General features: G+C 45.1%; 2 protein-coding genes across 2 annotated transcripts in view; both read right to left on the bottom strand.

The window, feature by feature from the left end:
• The window catches only part of LOC144161862 (venom metalloproteinase BumaMPs1-like), a 60,308-nt gene extending 40,009 nt beyond the window's left edge, over window positions 1-20,299 (bottom strand). The window contains exons 1-2 of the mRNA XM_077692443.1: window positions 20,067-20,299; window positions 6,982-7,121 (exon numbers count right to left, since the gene is read on the bottom strand). Coding sequence (XP_077548569.1) covers window positions 6,982-7,084 — 103 coding nt within the window. The 5' untranslated portion in view covers window positions 7,085-7,121; window positions 20,067-20,299. The remainder of the gene's footprint in view (window positions 1-6,981; window positions 7,122-20,066) is intronic.
• Window positions 20,300-25,398: 5,099 nt separating this feature from the next.
• The window catches only part of LOC144162233 (alpha-(1,6)-fucosyltransferase-like), a 31,848-nt gene continuing 30,805 nt past the window's right edge, over window positions 25,399-26,441 (bottom strand). Inside the window, exon 7 of the mRNA XM_077692695.1 lies at window positions 25,399-25,776. Within this exon, the coding sequence (XP_077548821.1) occupies window positions 25,399-25,776 (378 nt within the window). The remainder of the gene's footprint in view (window positions 25,777-26,441) is intronic.

Raw genomic sequence — 26,441 nt, 5'->3', positions numbered from 1 at the left:
TATGTCATATTCGTATTCGCTTCAAAAACTATGTATTCGAAACATTTCGAATAATCGAGAGGGTTCAAAAATCGGCTATTATCAAATATTTGGATTGATTAGTTTGATCCTTGGGGGGTACGCGACTTTTGAACTTCGGGAAAAATAACCAAAACATCGTTTTTTTGAAAGTAACATATTCGGTTTCTGTGTTGTCTATCCTGTGCGTTTGCAAAGTTCTCCCGCCGAAAAGCATCGCAAAGGGGCATAAAAATACTTTTGCTGGCCGCTGTTTTCAAAATGTCAGCGCAAAAGTGCGAAAAAACAGCAATTTTCGGAGCGCTCTATCGCCGTAACGGTGCCACCGGGCCCGGCCCTTTTGCTACCATTGGATCGCCTAGGCGATCTTCTTTGCGGTACCGCCCATTTTGTTTATCTTCTTTCGTTCACAGACGCACGAACACGAACGGCAGAAAAAGACGCAAAAACGAAGCCAGAAATAGATTCTGAAGCGCGAATGGCCTTCCGGGCGGCGCGCGCTGCAACGGCCCTCATGATTGGGCGTCGCCGCGGCAATGCAAGATGGCGGCCGCCTGAACTGCGTAGTGCGCGTTTCAGAGTTCATTTTCGCTGCTTCGCTCGGCCAAGTTTCTGTTCAGTCATTTTATCTGCTGTGGTATTCAATGCAGACACCATCGAGATGGGAATGTCTGAGATTACAAGCCAGATTACAGAAAGTTGCGTGGCTCGAAAAGCAGAGGTCATCGAACGCTTCGTGGTGCACCTGACTTTACCCCGGAGGATGAAACGAGATGTGCGCGTTTGCGATAGCGGTTCGCGAAGTGAACTTTTCGTATGATTTGCGACTTCTACACGCTAAAACGGCCGACTCGTCAAAAGCTGCGGCGCGCACGGCGTAGCCGCTGCACGTTGGAGCATCGCCTGACTACGCAACCAAGTACGATTCAACTCCAGTAGTTATAATTAATTCCTGTGACGTTAGATTTAATCTTAAAGGCGACCTGTAGGGCGATTCCAGGGATAACCAAAGTAGGACATGTTGCGGTATACGAGCTTCGCGATGCGGGCGAGCCATATCGCTTTCTTTCGCAACGTTTCCCGTGCAGTTCGAGTACTCATGCAAACAGGTCTCAGTCAGGAATACAAACGTGTTGACGGCGTTAAAAATGTACCTTACTGTCGTAGCACTTAGCAAATTGAATTTTCTAGGGAAATTATTGTGACCCATGCATGCATCTATAGTTTAGTGCACATTGGTTCTGCTGCGAGGAATATTGGGTGCTCTGAATGTCAAGAGTACTGAAAAAATGGGCATGCATTGAAGTTGGGGTTACGCAGAATATTATACCAAGCTTCAAAGTAGCTCGTTTGGATCCTTGTGGTATGTAAAATTTTGGCAATGAACACCTGCGTATACGACTACGACGCTGCTGATCCAGGCAAGATTATAATAAAGCATAACAGAAGTCGAAACCCAGTTTTCGAATATAAGAAAAAAAAGAGTGCTTCACTTGTTGCCATGGTCACAACACTGCAGAGGGAAGCTGTCCAGTGCAATACAGGCAACCAGCTAGCTAACTTCGCATTGAAAGCTATCTCCCCCCATTTGGTCCGCAAACTTGGCTATGTACTATTCACAGAGGAGCCGAAAATGTTGATTTATTGAAAGAAAAAGGCTGCAAAAGGCACTCTAATTTCAAGGCAAGGCATCCTAGAAGCCCCGTGTTCAAAAGGACACGAAAGGCTACAACCCTAGCGACTTTTTATGAATGATATCTATGTTGCAGCCTCGGAAGCCGTTTTCTCAAAACGGTTTTTTTTTTGCGACGTACGTCGTTTGTTCCAGTGATTTCTTCGTGACTACTAGGTGTATTTTGATTCCGTTCTTTGCGTTACATTCTTGATGAACAGCGGCGGTCGTGACACTTGGTTTTTCAGATTTACTTTTTGTAATTTTTATTCAAACCGTCGTTCATGGTCTATATGCCTTTTGTACATGCACCTCTACAAAACTGAGAACTAAAAGAATTGTGTTTTAATAACAACATCTGACTGTCACGATCTCGTGCATTCATGTGGGAATGCAAAGCACTTCGAAAAAGTTTTCCATCATATTTTATAGGCCGCTCAAGCTGGGTACAAGGTGAACAGAAAGAAAATTTTATAAATAAAAAGTTTTCAAATATAACTTTGAAATCTGTATGGTGCTATGACACAAGCGTTTCCAGTTACTGTGCCAATTATCATTAAAATACCCAAAGAAATAAAAAAGTTGATTTTTAAAGCCACGTTCGTCCCTTAATTATTCAATATTCGATTCGATATGCGAAGCTAGATATTCGTATTCGATTCGTATTCGAAAAATTTGATATTCGCACGCCCCTAGTTATTCTGTTTCAAATTGCAATCAAAGAGCTGACCCAAAAGCAGTGAGCGCCGTACATAAGGCTCATCAAAACGAGGTGGTAAGCTGCATGAGTAAGATTTAGCAACTGTATGCTAAAAAAATCTTTCGTTTACAAAAGAATCACTTTTTTGAAGCTTGTGATCAGACAAGTATAGCTAAAATCCCTTCTTTTCAAATCCACCCACAAGTCAATCACAATTTTTGAAGCTTTGGAACTCACATAACTGATTCAGAAATTTAAATTGTTAGTTTGAAAGGCATTGACACAAATATACCTTTTTGAGAACACCACGAGCGACTTACCTAAAAAGCACCAAAGGACCACAATTGCTCGATTTAAGTCTTTAACGAATGCAGTAACAAATCACAACAGTGCTCCCTATGACCTCTTCTTTTTTATTGACCCTCTAAAAGTACCTATAAAGCTGGGATGGCAGACCAATATGCTAGGCCGCCGTGTGTAGCGAAAATAGTTTTTTCAAGAACCGATGGCCTCAATGTGCAGTGTATCAGCATTCAAGTGAGGTACTCAACTGCTTCTAGTGGCTTGATCGCTGCTTCGAGTGGCTGACTTTTCAATTAATGTTTTCAGGACTGTTGTAGCTTCGGTTTTGTTATACTTGGATTCATTTATTATGAGACTGTATTTTGCTTCCTTTTTCCATCTTCCTTGGGTCATTTGTATGGAATTTGCTTTCATCCAACAAAAAGGCTTAGTAGTGAACAGATCTAGCGCTGGACTGTCACAATGATCAGCCAGATAGAACACCGCTTAATTTAGGTTTTTCAAAAAAATTGTAGAAGCTGTTATCTCTTTATTAAGCATTACCTACATTTATTCGTTTTTTTTTTTTGCAAGCTGTAGGCTAGAATGTGAACATTCGTGTATTTTTCGAAATGATTCTTGCTTGTACTCTTAATCGCGTGTGTGTCAGTCAGCATATATTCCTGCTTTTTAAAGCGTTGTCGAATACACGTCTGCAGGGATATGCTACTATGCGGACTTGAAGTACTGCGCTTGACCTCAAAGCACGCCTACAGCTTTCGGAGTACGCGCCTCAATTTCTTGTGGCGGGTCCTCCTGGTACTTGCACACTAATTCGTTGGATTATTGATTTATTTATTTGTTGATTGATTGAACTTGTTCACTGACTCAAATGATTAAGTAAATGAGCTGTTAATAAGAAGTTATTCATTACACTTCTGCAGCTGGGCAGATACTCCTTGTGGTTATGCCAGATGGTGCTTTTGCAATAGTAAATACCGAAGGCATGCAACTATAGTAATCAGCACAGTCCTTTCTAATCGTTCTTCCTTTCTGGTCGTTCTATCGTGGAGCTGATCGCTATTCCACAGCCATCACTCTGCTTACGAGGACCGCGCATGCTGCTCTAGTGGATTTGGAGGCATTTCGGGGTCACGGTAACACCTGGTAACTAATTTATGCAATGTCCCTTGGATCATTACAACTATTATTAAAGAAGTACTGACACGAAATTTCAAAGCTGAGACAACTATGTAAAATGCTGCCTTTTTGTCTTTTTGTCTTCCAGCAAGTTTCAACAGCAACCGTTCGGCGTAACATATTTTAAATCCATTTTAATCTTCGCCCGCACGAGAAAGCCCAGAGCGGGGCGACATGACATCATCTGCTACTTCCCCAAACTACCGACGTTGGGGCTCCTGTGACGAAGCCTACGCGCTGGCTGTGGTTGGCGCGCGGTGCTCCGGCGTGTGTACACGTCATGGTTTTGTGACTGACGTCATGCTGCCCGGGCGCGTGGGGACGGTGAAGACCTCGGCCGGTCTGGGCGCGCGCGCGTCCAGAGCGGCAGCGGTACGGCAAGAATGGTGACGTCACATGAAACCTCCTGTCATGGCGGCCGCTCGGCGTTCGTTTCGTCGAAACCGAAACTGACACGAATAAACGACGCCGTAACTGAATGTTTACGCTGCGCTCGACCGTCTCATGTGTCATTCTATGATTAGTGGGCTCGTAGGCCCGCATAGCAGCGAAAAAAACGTAACACGAAAATTTCGTGTCAGTACTAAAAGGCTACAACTGAAATAAAATTCAACGATATACCGTACAATACCAACCTAAGGGGTGAATGTCCGTCATCGGTACAATAGGACGCTTCAGGAGCCTTTACTCCACAGCTCCTCATTTTCGCCGTGATTGGCTGTGGTTCATGGTAGCGTTGGAGCCTTACATCATTCCAATAAAAATATCTCTAAGGCTGCGCTAAAATTTCGCGTTACAGAGAAACATAACCATCGGCCACATTTTTGTAAAAAAAAAATAAAACGGGTTAGGCCAGCGGGATGTATGCCGTGGTTCTCAAGTTCTGCATTCTAAATTACTCGACAAGTCGCACTCTGATGCGACAAGCAAGGTGGAATCATAGCCTCAAATTTGGACGCTTCATTGTCGTAGGATCTAGAGACGCCGGACATGTTCCCGTCAATGGTTACCTTAGTGCTTCGTGAAACCTTTAAAGAAAGATGTGCGTTCTGTATCCTCCGGAATTTTCCGGCGATGCGATGACTTCTCCGTCCCTCAGAGCGGCGACATGGGCAATATTTAGGCCAGCATTTTCGCGTTTCCACAAAACTAAGAATTTATATGAATGGTTAGTCGTTGCCTTCGAAACGTGCGCTACCTTTTTAAGGGGATGTGACAATGCACGATTGACCTTGAAGCAACTGGCCAGTACATCTTCAATCTACAAAACTCTCTAGACAGCCGAGTTTTGCGTGAACGCCGTCTTAGCTTGAAGTTTTTCTTCTTTTTGAGGCTCTGAGGGCTTCACGAACAAGGATTCCAGCTTCCCTATGCGAGCATACTATCTTGACAACCAGTTCTTAAGCTAAGCTTCCGCGGAAACCGACAGCCAATATGCTTAAAGTGTTGACTAGATATGTATACATTGTCACACAATTGCTGTCCAACAAACACAGCAATCTGTCCCAGTAAGATAAATATTGTGAAAAGATTTTAAAATAATACATAAATTTTAATTAACGAAAGGTTAATACCCGACTTCTTTTTAGAAGTACTATTGAGCACTACAACTTTTGCAGCGTGGGATCCCCACGAAAAAGGACTGCCAGCGTTCCTTACGGCTTGTGCAAGAACTTAGCAGCAAGGGTTTCAGTTGGCGGTTTCAATGGATTCCATCCCATGTTGGCCTCAAGGGCAATGAGTCCGCTGATCAGATTGCACAGAGTGCGCTGCGATTTGCACCGACAGTAAAGTTTCCCCCAATCACTGGAACGACTTCAGGCGAACAGTGGCCGAACATTTCAAGTCTTTGGAAAATCCCTATCACCAGCCTTGCGTCACAAAGGGGCTTACAAGATCGGAGGCAACATTGCTGTACCGCATCCGAACTGGCTCAGCGAAGACCACAGCATGGCTATTCAAGGTGGGCCTCGCGCGATACCCTCTGTGTTCGTCATGTGCAGTGATAGATGTTCACCACTACGTAATGTGTTTCTCAAAGCATGATGTCGAGCGGACTACAATGCTCTCAGCGATTCGAAAGCTGGCAGCCCCACACAGCACCCTGGACCACATCGTCTTTCCAAGGGGACATTGGATGCTGCGAAGAGACGTGTCACGCCTTCTCCTGAGCTTCCTTGAGGAGACGGAGCTGGCAAACTTGTGGTAAAAGGACACTACCTTTGGCTAATTAGGAGAAACTTGGGCGGAGCAATTGCCGGCATATTCAGCCAGGCTAAACCCGCCCGATCCCACAACAACCACCACCACCACCACATAGAAGTACTATTACGTTAACTATTTTTTGCGCCATTCATGAAGGCAATACTAAAAATGTCGATATCTTGAACAAATGTAGACACAAAATATAAACGATTGTAAACACCAGCGTTAGTAAAATGCATGAACCGCAATGTACCCGGCGAAAAATACGTGACAGGCAACAAGCGTAAAGAAATTTACAATAAAAGGAAGGGAGGAGAGCTGTCGTTTTAAGATTTTGCGGAATAAAGAAGTAAACGCAAGACATAGGATCAACAGTAATTGGAAATGCGGAACTAGATTAGGAAGGCTAACACTCATTTAAAGAAAGATTCTAATTCCTCTTCGTCCCGGTTAAAGTGTCGGCTCTATGCCAGACAATTACAGGCCTCTATCTCCTCTTCTCCACCATTCTCCAACCTCTTCTCCAAGGTTCCCCAACCTCTCCAACCTCTTCTCCAAGATTGATTGAGCCAACTACCACTTTCTTCTTCATCATTTAAAGAAAAGGAGCTTCGGCCTTTTTACGATGTTCGAGGCGCTTCTTTATTCCCTGGCATGTTATTTACATTCCTTTTTAATTTTTATTTATGAATCCTATCCTGAATTTTTATACTGCCTTATCTGATTTTATTATTTTGGACGCTATTTTGCGGTTTTGTTGCTTTCATATGAATGAAGCTGCTTCCTTAAGTCCTTAATAATGCTTTCAATAAACTGCAGTTGGAGCGCCTGTCACATTCTACTTGTGCTCAAAAATGCTGTGCCGGGAACGAAAAATCATGAAAAGCAAACTTTTGAATCTTACCTTGAAAAAACGAGAAAATAAGAAGAACGGTCGGTAGGAAAGTTGGTTCCATTCTGGGAGCAAATAATTCTTTGTGAACAATCATCTCGCACTTTGGGACCATTTCAAGACACAACTTTTCGCACCTAGATAATTTCCACCTGAAACAGGCGAGAAAAATTTAAGGGAATGTTTTTAGTGCACAAATTACTCGGCCTTTTGTAGATGTGCTCTAACATTTGTTATATCTGTTTCCCCATCTCATTTTCGCCCGAAACAAAACAAAGGCAACAGGGCTCTCCCCAGAATAAACCTAATTCATTCATTCGTTCGTTCGTTATTTCATTCATTCATTCATTCATTCATTCATTCATTCATTCATTCATTCATTCATTCTTCGAGACGCACGCACACAAAATACCTAGGAGGACGGTTAATGATTGCCTTCACGTTGCCGGTTTTTACCCCGAAGATACGCCAATAGGCTATAGAGAGCTGCGTACAGTGACGGGCTACGTAATAACGTAGACCACGTGTGTATTCTTGACGAGCGCGGAAATCGCGAGGCGGAAGCCTCCATCCACATCAGCGTGACCGAAATCGATCTCGCGTCTTCAGCCCTAGTAGCGGAGCAAAAGGGGGAGGTCTTGCATTGTAGAAGGCACGTGCGCATTTTTAAAGCGAAGCTTTTTAAGTCTCACTGATTGCGTCCGTGCGCGCCACAAAACGCAGGGCAGGTACCCCAACTATTCCTGACGATGACGATGACGGTGATCGTCGGTGAAGGGAAGAAAAAAACGCTTAACTCGTCCAGATACGAACCTGGGGCTCTCGCGTTATGAAGCCGACGTCTATCCGATTGCGCCATGCAGCACGGTCGAAGCAGTTTGGATTTGGAGATCGGTGCATGTATGCGCAAAATTAGCGAGTAAAATCAAGCACCCCTTCGTCTAACGACGATGACAGTTGAAAGCATAGAGGGTCAATACCAAAGCCGCTGCGATCAAAAGTCTGAACTTAATGCGAGTCAAAGTCAAAGCTCTCAAGCAGTCAACCAAAAAATCCCTGACAGGAAAGCTTCGCGTTCGACCATCTTTGTCGTTGGACAGAGTAGTGCATGATTTTTTTGCTAGATAATGGACCACACGCCGGCCTACGTCCCTCCGAATGGCCCGAAGGACTCCCGCAGGCGATATTCCGTTCCAAGACAGGTATAAGCGTAGCGCTTCCACTGTGATGCAGAACGTTATTTAAAGGAGCCATGAAGACAAAACACAAGTTTGTGTTATTCGAAAGATGTCGTGTTTTATAGTGCCCCCATGCGCTTGTCCGAATGCAAACGATGCTTTATTCACTAAGAAATTAATTATGTAAGTTAAAAATTTGTTTTTCCCGCAAAATCTTGCGTTTTCGTGTCTGCAGTGAGATCACAAGGCCTTGTTTGCCATTAGTGAACCTGGATGGCACCAGCACACCGCGGCAAGCCGTTTTCTGCCTTTGGTTTGTTTGTGACCGTATTTGTACATGGCTTGTTTTGTTCATGTAGACGATCGTTTCCTGAAACACGGTGCACGCTCTACAAATACGGTCACGTAAAACATCGTCGCTTGCGTCAATCGGCCAGTGTCGTCTGAAACAACACCAAAGTCCCGCAGTCCTGTGCAGCATAGTGCGCACAGTACCAACAGCAGTATAGGCATCGCTACTTCTATGTTTACATGTGCTTTCGTAACTTCCACTGTTTGTCCCACCATTCTTAGGGCTTTAAAAAGAATGGGCCCTAAATTTAAGCGCAAATAGCGATCGTTCGGCAAGGTTATAAGCTCTGCCGAACGAGCATGTGCTTGCTCGCGTTTGCTTTGCCGCCCTCCGCCAATCGCAGAGCTGTCTGGTATGACATCATAGGTTCTGTTGCGGAAAATGAGCTAGTGGGTCGCATGGCCATTTCCTTTTCTCCTAATTATGCAGCTTATTTGAGCGAAGTTTACGTTAAAAGTGGTGCGAGTATGATTCTAACGAGGCAATCTTTTGAATGAACCACACTTGCGTTTTCTCTTTATGGCTCCTTCAAAGGTGTTGTGCTGTGTCCCACTCCTAAACTGATCTAAATGATACCGGACCCCCTATTTACTAAAACAGTGAGCAGAATGGAGGTAAGCGTACAGTTTAGAGTAAAAATAAAGCACGGGATCTTCAAAAAACAGCATTGCTGGAGCTCGCAAGCCAAGCCGGCAGCGTAAATACACGAGTTTCAACCCCTAGGCTACTGAGGTCGAAAAGCTGAGTTGATTTAGAAGCTTTTCAAAATAGTGGAAGGAGTGTTCCAAGAAAACCAGTAGGTGGCGCTGTGTGCGCACAGGAAGTTCCTGGCTTGTAACGACAGGGAAACAAAGCGCCGCCTCCCGCAGCGATAGGCCGGACCAAACCCAGGCACTCAGAGACCATTTACGTTCCTTTTCCCTTCTGCCATATCCGACACAGACAAGTACTCCAGGCCTTCTACAGGCGCACGTCATCTCTGCTCCTCACTGTAGCGAAACCCTCAGCGGATGTGCACCTTCTACATTTGTGCGAAGCCCTCCTGGGACTTGTGTGCCGACGGCGCCAGCAGAGCCATATTATGCGCCTGACAAATTGTGCAGAAATTCGGAGAATTATCCACTAAAGGCCCAACCACATGCACGCGTAAAATCGACGTACTCGCGCAATGACGTACGCCTGCGGCGACATCCGCCGCTGCCTTTACGCCGACCGACGACGTCGGAGAGGGCGACTAACCACATATCGTCGCAACGCGCGCGTAAACCAATGCGCCGCGAAGTGTGGTTCGACTACCCCGGACTCAGCTTTGTGGCGATCAGTTGAACTACATTTTAACTCAAGTAAAACAAATAATGCCGATTATTACAAAATTACGTATATTTATGCAGAATCAACTCAAACAGTTCTTGGGACATTAAAAACGTAAAGGATTAGTATGCCAGGCAGAGAGAGAGAGAGAGAAAATGACTTTCACGAACCCCTCTGCTACGTTTGGCGTAAACTGCCTTGCTCCCATAGTTGCTCGTTGCTTCGCTTGTTTTGTGGGGTTGTTTGCTCCCCGTATTTTACTAATTACTTTGTTTTATCGCATAATTAATAGTAAATTTACCTTATTTATGATTTTGCTGTCTTTTTATGCCAGATAACACCACCGCCAGAGGGCTGCGTCAACACCGTGCGCCCGAAAGTTTGCGTCGATGTCTGGCGGGGTCTGACTTGGGCGTAACAAGAGCGTAGCAATGCATTCCGCGTACGCCGGAGTACGCCGGTTCCTTACGCGCGTACGCCGGTTCACGTCGTTGCGCGAGTACGTCGGTTTTACGCGTGCATGTGGTTGGGCCTTAATGCGTAGCATTCTGCCGCCTGTCTTGAGTGTGAGTTTTTTTCACCCAATTTTTTTGTTTTTTTTTCTAAATCCTGTCCGACCAATGATCTCCAATTACGCTATTATAACGATTGCAGTTGAAACTTTCGAGAAATCTTAAATAATGTGGAAATGGCATGCGGTATACGTTTTGACATTTTCCGTAGTTTCTTTTTAGATTTTTTGTTATTTTAGTCCTAGCTAGTCTTTTCACTCAATAAACGTTTATTTCTCCCTCTCTTAGTTTTTCAAAATTTCGCCCTACCAATTACCCCCATTTACGTTGTTCCAACGATTACATTTGGAACTTTCGCGAAATCTGAATTTTTCTGGAAATGTAGGGCGTCACATGCTCCTGGCTGCGGGGGTACTTGGCAAAGAATACTACGCATTGCAAAATTGGCACAGCTTGCACTAGTGGTGCAAGGCTGGAGAAACAGTAGAGCTGGCAGTCCCTCTCCGTTCGACAGAGACCCGGCTGTTCAACACTACGAATAACCCAAAGTAAATAATGCTGTGCGCCCGAAATGCGATGACACCTCAGTCAGATTGACGCTGGTTCCATGACGCGATGGACCCAGATTTGCTTCCAACCTCGAGAAGCGTTTTTTTTTCTTTCCCAGTGGGGTTTTCTGTTCGCGTTGGACAACTGACGGCCCGGTTAAACAACTCCGCTGTTACAAACAACACATCGCAGACAACACTGCAGGCAGCGGACTACGCGAAATCAGTTCGCAAACAAACTGGACATAGCTCTGCAATCGGCTTCGTAAGAAGCCGTGGCGTTGTTTTTCTTGCGAAAGCAATAATTCTTCCAGTGGGCGAAAAGCGGGCATCCGGCGCCCGTAACAGTGAAACGGCTCCCCGGGGACCGTTGCATAGCACAAGGCACTCCCCAGTAAGAGGCGATCCATGACGGGAGCTTGAACACGGCGGTAGTGGGCAGTAGCTGTCCACACCATTAAACCGCAGCTACATGGAGCAGGAGAACACAGCCGAACGAGCGAATGGACAAGCAGCGAAAATCACCATCGTCGTCAACTCTCCTATTAGGCGGCTCCAGGAACGAGTAACGGTGTAACGTTGTAAGGCGTAGGAAACAGATTGATGCCATTAGAAACTTTTTAGGGTGATCTAAATGGAAAGCGTCGCGAGTGGCAGTATTACAAAGCCCTGTGACAACGCGGGGCGGAAGCAAGGGTTTTTAGTCGTTCATTTTTCATGCTTTCGCATTTCATGCTTGCATTCTTGCTTTCATGCTTTTATGCTTTCGCATTTGCCACCTATAAGGACTGCTGAGGCGCCTTTGTACTTTTACACAGCAAGCGGGAGACTTCTGTGCCCATTACTTGTAAAAGCTGGCATCCCCCTTCATTCAATGAGCGGGTAAGGGCACCAGATATGGTAGAAATGGCATCTGCAAGGGTGCGACTGCGTTGCGAGTTAAAATTCCCGTAGCTGTTACGTCCTCTGTATATTAGGGCCGGCGTACCAGCTTAGCAGGGTCATTCAAGTAGAATTAAGATGAACGAGCAAAGAAGAACGAGCAACGCAGGGCACAGCCTCCGATGCATATTGCGTCATCTGGCTGACACATCCGAAAGCTCCGCGCGTACGCAGGTTTTCCATGCGTTTGGGGGTGCTGAACCAGCGCTTAAGAGGCATCTGATTCACTGAGCTGGCATCTGATCTAATGGGTAGATTGAAGGCTTGCTCAGGGAAGCGAAACTGCACATTTTTTTTTAGTTGCGCACTTCAATACCATTGTGCATCTGGACAAGAAACAAGCTGCGGGCCGAAGTTTCGCATCTCACAACGGTAATTTTGCTGCAGCTCTAGAAGGACTGTCTCACTGGTATGGATAAGAGCCGCTAATACATGCTGCCATGCTGTTGCACGTTCATTCAAAAGTGTATTGCGAAGTTTCAAACATTCGCCTTTCAAACATTCATCCTGCCACAATTTAGAATTCATCTCGCCAATCTGGTCGCCTCACCAGAATTACGTAATAAATATGATAGAAATAGAATACAGATGGATAGAAATACAGAATAGAGCAGCCCGGTTCATATCACGTAACTACACTATCAATTCCAGCGTAACACAAATAAAACTAGACCTGCAACTTCCTCCATTAGACAGTCGCCGTAATATTGCTGCTTTGTGCCTTTTCCACAAATATATTTTCACCCATAAACGAACTCGGCTACCACTTCAAATAGCTCATTGTTTTTCACGCAGATTGCATAATCAGTCCAGTTTCATGCGCATATACGGTAAAACCAATGCATTTAATTCATCCGCATTGCCTCGTGTCATCCACCTTTGGAATGATCTGCCTGATAACATTGCCACCATATCTAACCCCAAAACATTTCGCTGTCAGCTACTCCTGCATTACACAATTTAATGCTGTTAAAATATTTTTGTTTAACGCCCATTACCAGGATTTTCGTGTATGTTGTGTATGTGTGGGTTTTTTTTTTCTCTCACAAATTGTAGGCCACAAGTGTTCATGTACGGTGAAAACGTGATCGCTTTGTTCTTGCAAAATATGTATAATGCATTTACATTTTGTTGTTACGATGTTCCTGTCTTATATTTATGCTTTGTATTGTTATTACGTTTCACACGCCCCCCCCCCCCTTACTCTATGCCCTCCAGTAGAGCCTGTAAGGTTTCTATGAATAAATAAATAAGTTGTGTGTAGTGCTACGATCGGCCCTTTTAACAGCGGAGCTGTTTAACCCAGCCGTCAATTGTTCAACGCTAACAGAAAACTTCCAATTGGCAACAAAAAAAGCTTCCGGTGGTGGGAATCGAACCTGGGTCCCTCGCGTTATGAAACCGACGTCTATCCCAATGAGCTGTCATTTCTCTCTTTAACACGTTGAAAACTTGGCACACTCACGATCACGCATAACGACTAAGAGGCAGTAAAAAAGCTAGCCGGCATCGAAGCAGGCATTGAAGCAGGCCCTTATGTCTAACTGCGGTTTTCGTCCTTCAAAAATCAGGCAAGCAGATACAGACATCCAAAAGATCCAAACAGCCCGGTGGATCACTCTGCGTTGCATAAACGCCCCTCACCAACGCCGCCAGTTTACGAAACATTTACTTAGTTGGCTCAGGGGATGCCGGTCAGTCATGTGTCACTGCCACAAGCTCTACAAACCCAGCGCTACAAAAACGTCATGAGACACCCGATTAACATCAAGAAAACGCAGGAGTCGAATGGTGTACCCAGTAATTTCAATGTCCTTTTTGAGAGTCCGCTGAAAACCGTCTCAGAAGAACAGCACTGCGTCACGGCGCAACACAAAACAACGACCAGTTCTCTGGTTGATTGCAGAGCCGCGGACTGTCCGACCAAGCAATAGACATTCCCTTTTCGCGCAGTCATGTTTTAACTATGTGGAGGAATAAAGCTTGAAGAAAGGCGTTTTTTGCACTGGCGGAAAACCCATACTCATTACACGTTTTAAAACATTACTTTTATGGGGCCCTTAGTAAGGCTGACTATAAAAAGCGCCGGAAATAGACTTTAAATTAGAGTGCTCGTCATAATTTTTCCTGACATACTAGACAGATATCCCCAGGAATACCGCGCGGTAAGAAAGTTAAAAGTTTCCAAAACCTCCTTGAGAAATCAGAATGGCGGCTTCGTGTTAACTTTGCCCGTACATATAACTAAAAAAGGCAAATCGAAACAGATGCGATGCTGAAGTACAGTTATGTAAAAGTGTGTGATTAACCAATTTGTAGAAGAAAAAAATTGGGCCCATCTCCCCGCGAGGGGGACTCGAGTAAATGCGTCGCATAGGGGGTGGGTGTATTGCGTTAACGTTTAGTGTTTGGGGAGTTGGTGGTAGTGAATGCGTTGTATCAGCAGCCTCTTGACGTAGTTTGAATGAGTCAAGGATATAAGGCGCGTTCGTAGCCTCCCATTCCGTGTTGGCTTTGTGGCGCAGTGGGTAGAGCACCATGTACATTGCGTTCCGCCCGCAGGGTCGAGGGATCGAAACCAGGCGCCGGATAGTATTTTTTTTTATATAGTGTAGGGGGAGGGGTACGGACAAGGACGGTGCGGACTACGACGGCCGTCAACGCGGGGGACATCGTGAGTTACTGAAATGTTCTGCATTTAAAAGAAGAAACTAATTGTCCCTGCGCATAGGTTCCCATTCAGAACCCCGCACAAATGCAGCAAAAACTCTATGCACAGCCTGAACTTTTGACCGCGCACAGTGAAGCACTTGAAGCACATAAAGGAGCTTTGTAGCAAGAAAGACATTACACACTTGTGCACAAGCTATCATCGCATTCCGGGCGCACAGCATTTCCTTTGGGTTATTCGTAGCGTTGACTTTGGACTTGGCCGCCGGTTCTAATACGTGCTAACGCGGTCCGCTTTGGGAGAAATGTGAAAGCCACTGCACATGCGCCCCTCCGTTTCGTATAGAACCGGCGCGTAACCGCGGTGGCGCGCTACGCGCACACTTGGGTATAGTGAAGAAGGTTCGCACTGGCGAGGAAGAAGCCGCGTACCGAGAATCGAGGCGTGCTGCTAGGCGGGAATGTGACCGTCGACGAAGAGCCGATCCCGAACACCGTGGCATGGCAGCCGCTTAGCGACGTCGACGTTGGGCCGAGACTTCCCCCCTTGGATTCCCTGTCAGCGTAGGGGACCGACCGTACAGCCTTGTAAAATCCGCCGGAACTGACCCCTCAACACTTAGCCGTTTTATTTCCAAAACTTTAATTTTTGCTTCGGATTGTCAAAACATTTGTTATCGCCAAAAAGAACTTCCGACATCATAAATATGAAGTAAGAAAAAAATTGGTTCATAAGTACGGACACTGAGACCCACTGAGCGCTGGGAAACACTGGGCACTGGCTGCCCATATATCAGTTGAACAAGAAAGCTACCTTGATAAGCATTATTTATGGTTCAAGTGAAGACAATAACGTAAAATTTGTAATGATTCATTTGTAGTAACTACGTAATTGCATAATTTCCTTTACCTGTCACTAGCCCGTTGAGCCGCCGGGCTCGGTGCGGGTTGACACGCATAAACAAAACTTGTTTTTAGCCCACATAAGTGCGGGCTGTTCGCTATTTTCAATTTTTGAAGGTCTCTGAACCTTTTCTGTTAGCAGGTGATGCTAAATGTCAAAACACAAAAAAAAAGTGAGAGCAAAAATATTGCTTGATTGGTTGTACGTGAGCAACATTGGGCATCAACGGGTGAACCTATCTTAGCAATATCATTGCAAGACCGAACAAAACTTAGCAAAGCCTAGCATAACCTAGCAAAACAAAACGGGAAAAGGCTAGGTCGACCCCCAGCACCGCCGTTTCTCCAGCCTTTCATCACTAGCGCAAGCTGCGCCAACGTTTTTGCCTCCCTCGAATACAAACTAAACTTGCGCAAATAAAAAGAATAAGTTTGGCCTGATCCATGCTGCAAACGGCAATTCGCTTGACGGCGCAGCGGTGTAAAAGGCGCAAAGCAATAAATTTCAGCGTTACTTCGTTGAGCAGAAACTGGGTTTAGCTGTTCAGCTTTAGGCTGCAATCTCAAACACCCTCAGAAACCTGCGCACGGGCCTGCTTCTAAATCCAGCTGCCAGAGAAGGCCATGTGCTTCATTGTTCGTATTTCTTTGTACTCCTTGGCATAAGTCAAGGAGGAGACTGTATTTTATATTCATTTCTAACCGCATAATAGTTTCAACTCTTAGCATCCCATTACATTTTTTAGTACTCTGACATTATTAACAAAATATCAAAGCCCATTTCTTAAAAGATACATGGTTGAAACGCGAAGCTTTCTCCCATGTAACCTGAGTCAAAGTCAAAGTCCAAAATCCAAACTGCGTCGGCCGTCTCGAAATGGCGCAATCGGATAGACGTCGGCTCCATAACTCGAGGGACTCACGTTCGATTTCGATCACGGGAAACGTTTTTTTTTTTTAGGCCTTGATGTTTCTTGGTTGAATCCTATTATTGAAGTTGGTTTTCCTGCCATGCGTTTTGGGTGTAATTATTTAGATATCGGACTTCGACGGCATCGGCTTTTGACCGGAGGAAGCTTCGCGTTTCAACTATTTTTGACTTCACCCACGATCATCATCATTGTCAGAGAAAGTTTGCTTCCCTGCGGTGAGTTTTCGGGCAACGTCGCCGCCAGTGATACATCGAAAGCTTCGCTTTAAAATAAAAGAACGTCACTGCTTATTTTCCAGCTGTGTTTATCTACACGTGAAATACATAGCCGAGACGTTCGAGACTTGCCAAATTTGAGGATAAATTATTCAACGTAGGGCTTTTTCCTTAAAGGGACACTGAAGTGAATTTGTCAAGCTCCCGTTTTTGCTTGCACTGCGTAGACTGGCTCAAATTAGCACACTTTTCATCGTTTATCCGGTTTACAAATCGGTAATTAATTTACAAAGCGCGTAAGAAGAAAAACTACCATGCGCGGTTTGCGGCGGCCGCACCAGCTAAGATGTGACGTTGGGAGGAGGGTGCACCGTGATTGGACGATGCCCAAGGTTAGCAATCAAGCAAGTTTCAGTTTCGGTTTCTGTTCTGTAAAACAACATGTTTGACATCCGATGGCGTCATTGGATGGGCATTCTCAATATCCCAGTAATCGTAGTACCGCGCTTCTACCATGTTGTCGGCTGTAAACTGCATAACATAAACCTCCCAGGACGGCTTGGAATCGTAGCATTCACTAGCCGAGGCCTACGCAGTGCATGAACGCCTTCCGCGTCCCCGCAGACGCTCAAATGCATGTGCTTTTCCCCCATATTTGGACCTTTCCTCACTCATGCCTGTATCGTAAAAAGCGTGTTCGCACCAGGCCAAGGGTCTGTTGATTCTGTCCTGTGCCCACTGCATCCCCGCAAGCAGTTGGTGCTTATGACAACAGCACGCCAACGCGAACTCGCTAGCGCGCCAGTGCCAGCCTGCGCGAGTTCTGTGGACTAGTTCGTGGAGCAATGAACGTTGCGGCCCAAAAAAAAGGTGAACTCAGTATAAAAAACATCGGCGAAAAACTAAAACGTTAACTTATAAAAAAAAGGATGTACCCGCGGGGATTCGAACTTGTGACTGGCAAAACACTCGCTAAGACATATCTAGCGCTCCAGACCACTCGGTCCCGGGGCGAGCTGCACTGACCTTGCAAATATAAGGTATATAATGTACAACCAGTTTACACTTTTATTTAGTTTTAGTATTTCAAGCAGCTTAAATGACTTTTTGTTGTATTGCGTTCGTGCAGTAAGCGTCCCCCGAGTTTCCACAATAGCTCACGTCTAGCAATTGCATTTCGTAGACGGAAAAGCGTTCGCAGATGCGTAGTCGTGCTGCTGACCGCTGTGCTTGTTCACCCAGCGCAAAAAAGTGCTTCCCGCACCCTAGTTTTACGCTGTACGGTAAAAATACCAGTTGATTTCATTTCCTTAGTACCTATATTGACTTCGCTGACTCTTCTCCCCCTTCAAGAGGCCTTATATTTTCCTACTGGCGTGCCAGTCAGCGAAGCGTCGCATGTGCGCTTGTGCAGCGCTTGTGTGAAGCGACCTTGACTTGGAGCTAGATACAGTGTACAAACTAACGAAGTAAAGAAAGGCACATTCTTCTATTCACAAACGTGTTGTGGCTTAGTTTCAACTGATCGAGCGAATTGCGACGACCCGTCGGCGGCCGGCGGACTAAACGTTGGTCCGACTGACTCGGTCGACTCGGTCGCGGAAGGTCGACGAGCCGTGCAGTAGCGCAGCCAATTGCCAGCTCCTCTCCTGCTGACGTCACACGAAAACGCCACAGAAAATGGGCGAGAGTGCAGAGAGGAGGACAGCATTTTCGAATTGAGTTTTCTACTAAATAAATTCGCGTAAGCGCGCTCAGAGTGGTCGAAACAGGGCCTAGGGACTCCGGACTACAATTTGCGCTCGTAATCCCGCATTGTTTACAAATCACTTCAGTGTCCCTTTAATATATCTAAAAAAGGTGAGCAACCACTCTGTAAAAGTGATAAAAGGAACCCATAAATGGGAGCAGCAACGTTGATGATGATGAATAAACTTGTCGATGAATAAACTTGATGATGATGAGTAATACGTGTTGCGCGACCGATGTTGCCGATTTTCTCCTAGCCAACGTCATTCTGCACGGCGGAGTTCCCCGTCAATCGCTCACCGATGTTGGCTGATACTTCTTATCCAAAGTTGTTGACCACATTCTGCTCTCCTACTCTATCAGCACAAATTTCCAGCAGCATCTCATCCGCAAACAAACGGACTCACCGAACGACTCAACCGGACCCTTACAGACATGCTGTCTGCCTACGTCTCAGCGGACCATCGTGATTGGGACATAGCCCTTCCCTACATTACATTCACCTACAATTCTTCTCGTCACGACACCATGGGATTTTCCCCTTTCTACCTCCTTTACGGCCGTGAGCCTATTTTGACACTGGACACCTTACTGCCCCCATCTGCCCCTTATCCACCGAATACGCTCACGATGCGATTACCCGTGTATCTTTTGCAAGGCAGATTTCCCGCGACTGTCTTCACGCGTCACAAGCCTCTCAGAAGCATCGATACGACCAGCGCCACCGGTCAGTACACTTCACTCTGCGATCATTTGTCCTTCTCTGGGCACCATCCCGTAGCGTGGGTCGTTCCGAAAAATTGCTTTCGCCCTAGACCGGCCCTTACCGTGTTCTCCGCCGGTTACGGACGTTACATAGGAGATCACTCCCGTCGTCCCTTCACCTTCCATATTACGAACCCCGCCTATTAACATTGTGCATGTGTCCCGCCTCAAGCCGTACTGTGCGCCTTCGTCGACTGCACTTTAGCGCCGGGACGACGCTTTTCCAGCGGGGAGTCATGTTACTAGGCGTGATTATGTTGTTGGCGAACAGGACACATGATATAAGGTTGACACTCTACGCGACTCACTGCGATCATCATCATTTTACCCGGGCATTATCATTACAGCTCTATCTTGCGCACTCAGCCTTGTTCGTCTTGCCCGGTGGCGTATTTCCAAACGCTTTGCTGCACAGAGCACCCACGTGACATGTCTGTTCGCGCGATGGAGAACGGTAGCTCAACGTGGTTATTGGCAGAGCCCCAAACCCAAAGCAACGAAAAACATACCAAATCACCATTATTAACCAAAACAATGCGTAGATTTCTATTTAGAAATAAAAAAGATTAGAGAAAAAGATTAGAAAAAAAGGGCTAATGAAAAAACTAAGAGATAGACCAGCTGGAGCTCGAACCGAAGCCGTCAGCGCCAGTATTCTGTGCTCTACATCGACGCTACAGAGCCCGAACGGTGGGTTCGTTTTAGCAGGCACTCAAAAGAATAGCTCTCGCAGCGACATCACACGTCACGTGGGTTCTCTGTGCAGCGGAGCGTTTGGAAACACGCTGCCCCCCGGTGCCTATACCTTGCTGTACGAATCCTCCAAATATAGTATCTTCCCCGAACAGCAAAAAAAAAAGAGGAACGGCAGACAACAAGAATGTGAGCAGAATACTATTCCGAAAATCGAGGCATGCATCCCTAAAATAAGACAAAATAAAATGACTCTAGGCGCTCATTTTCACAGTTCAAACAGGCTACGCTTAGCAAAAATCGCGGGAGCAAAAATGTGAGCGTTACCTAAATCATAATGGATTCCTCCAGAAGCTCCACGTTGTGCAGTTGAAATCTGATACGGGAAGGCCCCGAAGCACGATGTAGCTCTCTCGGCTGCTCGCCGTCTTAAAAACTACGCACGACAAAATACTGGTGCACTCCCACTGGGGACCCCTACTCGCAAACGTATTTCCACCAAGGATGAATGAATAACATTATAGTTCGGCGGCCAGCCACGTTTCACTTGAAATTGAAATAGTGGTGAGGCATTTCCAGGACCAGTCGACGCGAGCCATTAGAATGTTTTGTGATGGCCTTCTCGCAAGTGTTATTTTTTTTCCTGTATATTGTTTGTCGACCCGCTGCACTGTTAAGAAGAGCCCAAGTTCCAATCGGTCATCCCGTTTGGCATTAACGCCTCCGCTCATGGAGTGACCACAGGGCCGACTGAAGCTGCTGCAAAGGGCGCCGCGACACATTTGGATCGAGAATAAACCTCGAAGCTGCTAGGTGGACATGCACATATAGGCCTGGCGAGTGATTTTAACGACACCAAGGGCATTTCGCCGTAACCGCTTCGAGAGTAAGATGACGATATTCAGCCCGCTGGCTGGCTGAAGACGTTGAGAAAGCAGATACAGTGCTATCTGCTCTACAGTTCTAAGTGAACCCCAGACAATGAATATCTTTCCCACTTTTAGTGAAGTACCGCTCATAACGAAATATGTTTTCTATCCACAGGATTTCTTTGAAATGAGGGTTTACTCTATTAAAGAGATGCATTACTACGGGTTTTCTTTTTAATTGGTCAAGATCTATCACCTGGTTCTGACTTCTTCATTGACAGTTGATAAGCACGACATATTTATGCAAACGAGGGTACTTGTATTTGGTTCCTGGAAAAATATTTTGGTGGAGGCTAAAAGAAAAATCCGCGGGCGCCGAGATTTCGGCGCACGCTGAAATTTCCAAAACGAATGAAATTAATCGGGAGCCCTCCACTATACGGCGCGTCTCATAGCATTGTGTGTTTTCGGTGCATTAAATCCCAAATCAAATGAGAAAACCATTTCAATGTACTTCGATAAGTGCACTGCCGTTCCGTTCTGCAAGCTCGCAAAATCGAAATTTGCATTACGTCTCTTTGCATTGTTTTACATTCGAATACAGTGTCCTTTAAGTACATTTGTTGCTACGGTCAACAATTGCTTGTCACTGCTCTAGCCTTGCAGATCCTACGAATGAAAATTCCCTTTATCATGTGTGCCCATCGTAAGTGAACAAAAACACGTTCGACAGACCTTATGACTTTGCAAGCCCCACCACTTCCGTACGCATCATGGAGTAGTGACCATTTTGTGTTGCAATGTGTGTCTATAGGTTCACGACCCGGTGTAAACAGGATAGTTTCTGTGGTCTAAAACTGAGTGATATTCCCGTCTTTACTATATAGTTGATGTGATATTCCCGTCTTTACTATATAGTTGATGTTCAGTCACCTTCGAGGACCCAAATAGGCTTTATAAAAAGTTTACTGCATTGCTTGCGTCCTAGGCTATACGCCCTCAATTTGTCATTTGCAGTCCAATTTTGACTCGTGTTTTGTTGTTACCCTGGTTTATGTCGCCTGTCTTGTACTGCACCCGAACACGCAACCTCATGAAATTAAGCGTACTGTTCTTTTCAATCAGATTTTCCTTCTGATTAGTGTTTGGTATAAACACCAATACGGGAGAAGAAGTGGTCTTGGCCTTGGTAGGCCATGCGGAGAAATGAAAACCGGCGTACCATCGGGGCAGCAAAATGGATTAGAAGTTGAGGAAGCCCATTAACGTGGTACAGGAAAAAATTGGAAAATTTGGAGGAATTTGGAAAATTTGAAAGTTTGGAAAATTTGTAATTTAGAAAATTGGAAAATTTGGAGCAAAGAAAGTTGAGAAAGTTCATTAACGTGGTACAGGGAAAAAATGGAAAATTTTGAGGAATGAAAGTTCTCGGGCATCACAAAATCAGAACGGCTGGAGGGACATGGGAAAGGCCTTTGTCCTGCAGTGGACACAATCTGCTGCTGCTTCTGATTATGATTATTATTATGATGATGATGACTTTGAAAAGGTTGCCTGATCAATCAAATTCAAATGTCCGTATCGTTTTCTGCGGTGCTACCGATGCAGGATAAACATCAAGCCGCCGCTATGCCTGAGGCGATTTTCGGTGGAGATGTTCCCGAGTTAAGCACGGCACTTGTAACACTCCACAATTGTCCTATTAGTGACACTTCTTCATGGTGCAACATTTCAATTACCATGTTTTAGTACAGCGTCCTGTCGTACGATAACTGAGATATTCCCCAGATGGTCGCTTCTGTGACATTACGCGTTGTTTATTTGCAGACCTTAGTTAAGAATAATATGTTAGGAGCCCTCCGGAAAACGATTTTGTGCGGGGTAAGTGAGAAATCGCAGCAGCTGAACGTCGTCTGAGCTGACGTCCATTGTATCGGTGGTATGCAGACGTCTCCAAACACGAGTCTTCCAAATGCGATCTTTCAATTTTTCCGTGGTGCACCAACGAGCCCATCTTGCGGTATTGCTCCAAATACGGAAGTGAACTTCGTGGGCGCCGAAGAAATAAAAATGAGAACGTTTTTGAGTTCACTGCTCACCGTAGAAACAGCGTTAAGCTGTGTCATGATATCGCGCGGTTAGAAAAAAAACTTGTGAGATTCCAAACTATAGTATCGGCGAAACATTAAGGAGGTATTTTATGAGCTGGGGCACCCACAGGATTACATTTACATTCATCTGCTCATGCAATACCTCTTGTATAGGAACTTTGTATTTTCGGCCCAGCAATCCTTCCAACAAAATACTGAGTGATTTACCTTTTGTGTTCTTATCTTCCCCGACTACAGTATAGAAGGCGAAAGCAGTTTTCTGGGCAGTTTCGTCCAATATACGCCCGCTTTCCTTATCTTCGTGAGAAGTTTCTTTTTAAAACTTCCGTTTCCCGCAAACCTACATACTCGCCCATTTGCTGGCGTTGGTTACGACATCGCACAGGTAAGTCTGCAGCGCAAAATTTAAAAGACCGCTAGCATGTTCAACCTGCACTGCCTGCGCGCGAACATACAAAATGTCGCTTCGCTATTCATCAAACAGTGGGAGAAAATAGAGCCCGAAGTCAAATATAGGATGTAAACACGCCAAAAATAAGTGTGACATCAGTGCGGTCATTTGCAAAGTAAAACGCCGTCGAAAAATGAATTTATTGCGCAGTCAACGTATTTCAATCTGCGAGTTCCGATTTTCATCCCAAGTCCTCCGAGCGAAACGTTAGGCTTAAGGTCCAGGCTCCGGGGCTTCCTGGGGACTAGTTGCGTTAATTTTATCTAAACCATACATATAGAGTTTTCGTATCCCTGAGTTGAAGTATTTGATGAAGATTTATGAGCGTGCAGGAGTGTATGCTCCTGCGGCTCACGATCAATGAATCAATCAATGCAATCAATGAATCAATTAGTTACAGCGAAAGCGCTAGAAGGGTTGGCCACAAGAAATCTGTCTGTGCTCTATACCTAACCTTGCGAAAGTATTAAATACGCGCGCAGTAGCAGTGATTCACAATGCAGTGTCGGACAACGATTTATAAGCTAAGTGCCTTAGCACATTACTTTGGGACAGCAGTCGGCGATGTGTGCGTGCATGTTAATACACCTCCTCTCTTAAAAAAAGGTCGTGGCACTTACTAATTAATAGAACACTAACCAATTATTTGTCCCAGTATAAACTAGGTACTCAGTGCTTTTACTAGCTGGCCATGCATAGCCTAGTAAAAAGCGTGACAATGTGGATCGGCTGAGCGCAAAGCACGACATACAGACTCATTCAGCACGCACATATCACACTTAGACAACAAATAAATTGAGCAAGAAAACCAACGGGATGCACGGGGACAGTGAGTATAACTTCGATACGCTAGAAGTACACCTGCTCTTCTTGCTTTTATACCCAACAGTAGATAGTCCTAGAGTCGGTGGGCTTAGTGCAAAAAATGTAATATTTCAGCAATCATTTTAAAATTACGCAATTTTATGTGAGTATATACAAGTCAGCATGTGGATTTGCAAAAACATTTTAGTCGTGACTTGAAGTTGGAAAAGTTATGTAGTTATTATATTCAATAACACATAGAATTTTGTTACTACCAGTGAACGTTAGTGTCAAAGAAGCAGAAGTCACTAAGTGCATGGTCTGGACTACTAACGATAGCATCCAGGTTCCATACTTAGCGTCAGAGACTACGTACCGTTCTACGGGGTAGTAAAGTTCGTATAGAGACAGTAAATGAAGCCGTTAGTACCCTTTTACGAGCTTTTTTGTTAGGGGTGTCCGATACGCCTCCTGTCGGCCGTGGCGCTTTTGGATCTACAAAACGAGGGACACTTCTATAGGTGCAGATAATGCTGACGAACAGTCTATTCATACGAGACAGCCCTTTGACCAAGCACATCACCCAAACACTGGCTTGTTTAGGTTTTCGCTTTTAAATAGAATTTTCTACCACATCCGCCAGCGAAAATAACATTCACTTGACCATCCACGTGACAGGGTACAGAATTAGGCATCCTGGATATCCCCTCCCAGATTTACACTACCTTCGAGCTTAGGGGGCAGAAGTCTAGAGTGTTACGAGGCTTAACTAGCATGCTCATAATGCGCTACGCTAAACCTTTCAAGCTAAGCTTGTAAGCAGGGCACAGAAACACGATTTGTGCAGGGTTAAAGGAACTGCGCCACCCCTATCTCATCCCTGGAGAAAACAATTGGTTACTGTGATGGTCATCAGGGCTTCCTTTATCAAATGCGGAATACACCTTTGCAACTGCAGTTACCTCTTTTATTGATCCATGCCTGTTGCTTTAAATGAATATTTACCGCGCTTTCACCCACTTTTTAGGAGAAAAATGGCCCTGAAGCTTTTTTCCCTCCAGCTGCAACGGTATCAAACTGTGGCCTGCTGTACCTTATTAAAATATTAAAAAGGTGAAACAACAACGGGGACATTAACATTCTAATGAACAACAAATGATGATCTAGGAAAAGAGATCCCTGGTAACGTATCCTTTCGCAGAAAGTGAAGTTGTGGTAAGAGTGGTGTACAAATAGGTATATGTTCAAACTGATGAGATGCTCAGCACAGGTTTATTCAGGCTTGTTTTCTAAAAACTGCAATAAAATTGTTAAAGGAGCCCTGTCGCTTTTTGGGGCCAGCGACGCATACATCTGCTGCGTTTAAAGCGCTAAAGGCAGTGTTGAAGGTTCTGCTGTCTGTAAAGTTTGAAAGGCGGTTGGGACTACGCATTGGTGCTGCTGCCATCGAGAGCCTGGTACCGCGCTTCCCGGTACGTCTGTGCGGTCTTGAAGCGAGGGAAGACTATTCTGCTGCTGTTCCCTGCGGAGCCCATGAAACCACCAACTTGGAAGCCATCAGGGTGTCTTTGCATTGCCTCAAGCCCGGGAGCCCAATCATCGTCCCTCTCCACAAGAACGCCAGGAGCCAACCACTGGAGTTCGTTATCGAAGACGCGTTCGTTACGATATAATGTTCGCCTCGGCGGGAATGGCACAAAGGCATAGTAGTATTCCACGTCCACAGACACTGCCTTCCGTGTTGCGTCCAGGCCGACTTCAGAGTGCCGGGCTTGCATCAACTCGTAGGCGAGTCGGCAGAACTGCGTCAGAAAAAGTTGGCATTTGCGCGAATAAAATCATCTTTGGAGAACGCCTGCTTTATCAAATAACATCTGACTGAGAAATGTGTCATGTCGTATTAATTTTTATAAGTCACTTTTGAAAACCACACCAGTGCTCGCAATGAAAATCTTGTTAGACATAACTTTTTTCGGTCATTCATTACAACCAATCGTAAGTAATCATTTCGGCTATTTGACTCACCAATGTCAATAATGCTAGGTTTTCAACGATTGCAAACCTCATTTTGCCTAAACCATGGAGGAACTACCGACAAAATAAACTGCCATTTTTCTCAATATAAGCAACTTGTAACTCTTCCAGAGCTCCGTTACAACTATTTAAGCACACTTCATCAGCTGAAACAAGCTGTAAAAGCTTCATTTTATATATTCAGGTTACTCATGTTCGTTTCTTTCGGTTGGAGTCCTACATATGTAGTTTCTTAAATTCTGCGTGTCTTTCTAACTTCTTCTAGCGGTAAATTTATTGCTGATAAATTTTATTCTGAAGGTTGACACTACTATAAGGTATATTTGTTAGACTTTTGCATTTGTGATAATCAAGAGAAGATTAACTACTCTTCTATGGTTGCATTCAAAAACTATGAAATATATATTAACCATAAGCCCACAGTTCCGTTTCT

This window comes from Haemaphysalis longicornis, unplaced genomic scaffold (genome assembly GCF_048455015.1).
Source record: "Haemaphysalis longicornis isolate Haplotype H1 unplaced genomic scaffold, Haemaphysalis longicornis Haplotype H1 scaffold_12, whole genome shotgun sequence".
Classification (NCBI taxonomy): Eukaryota; Metazoa; Arthropoda; class Arachnida; order Ixodida; family Ixodidae; genus Haemaphysalis; species Haemaphysalis longicornis.
This window is presented reverse-complemented; position numbering and strand designations above follow the sequence as displayed.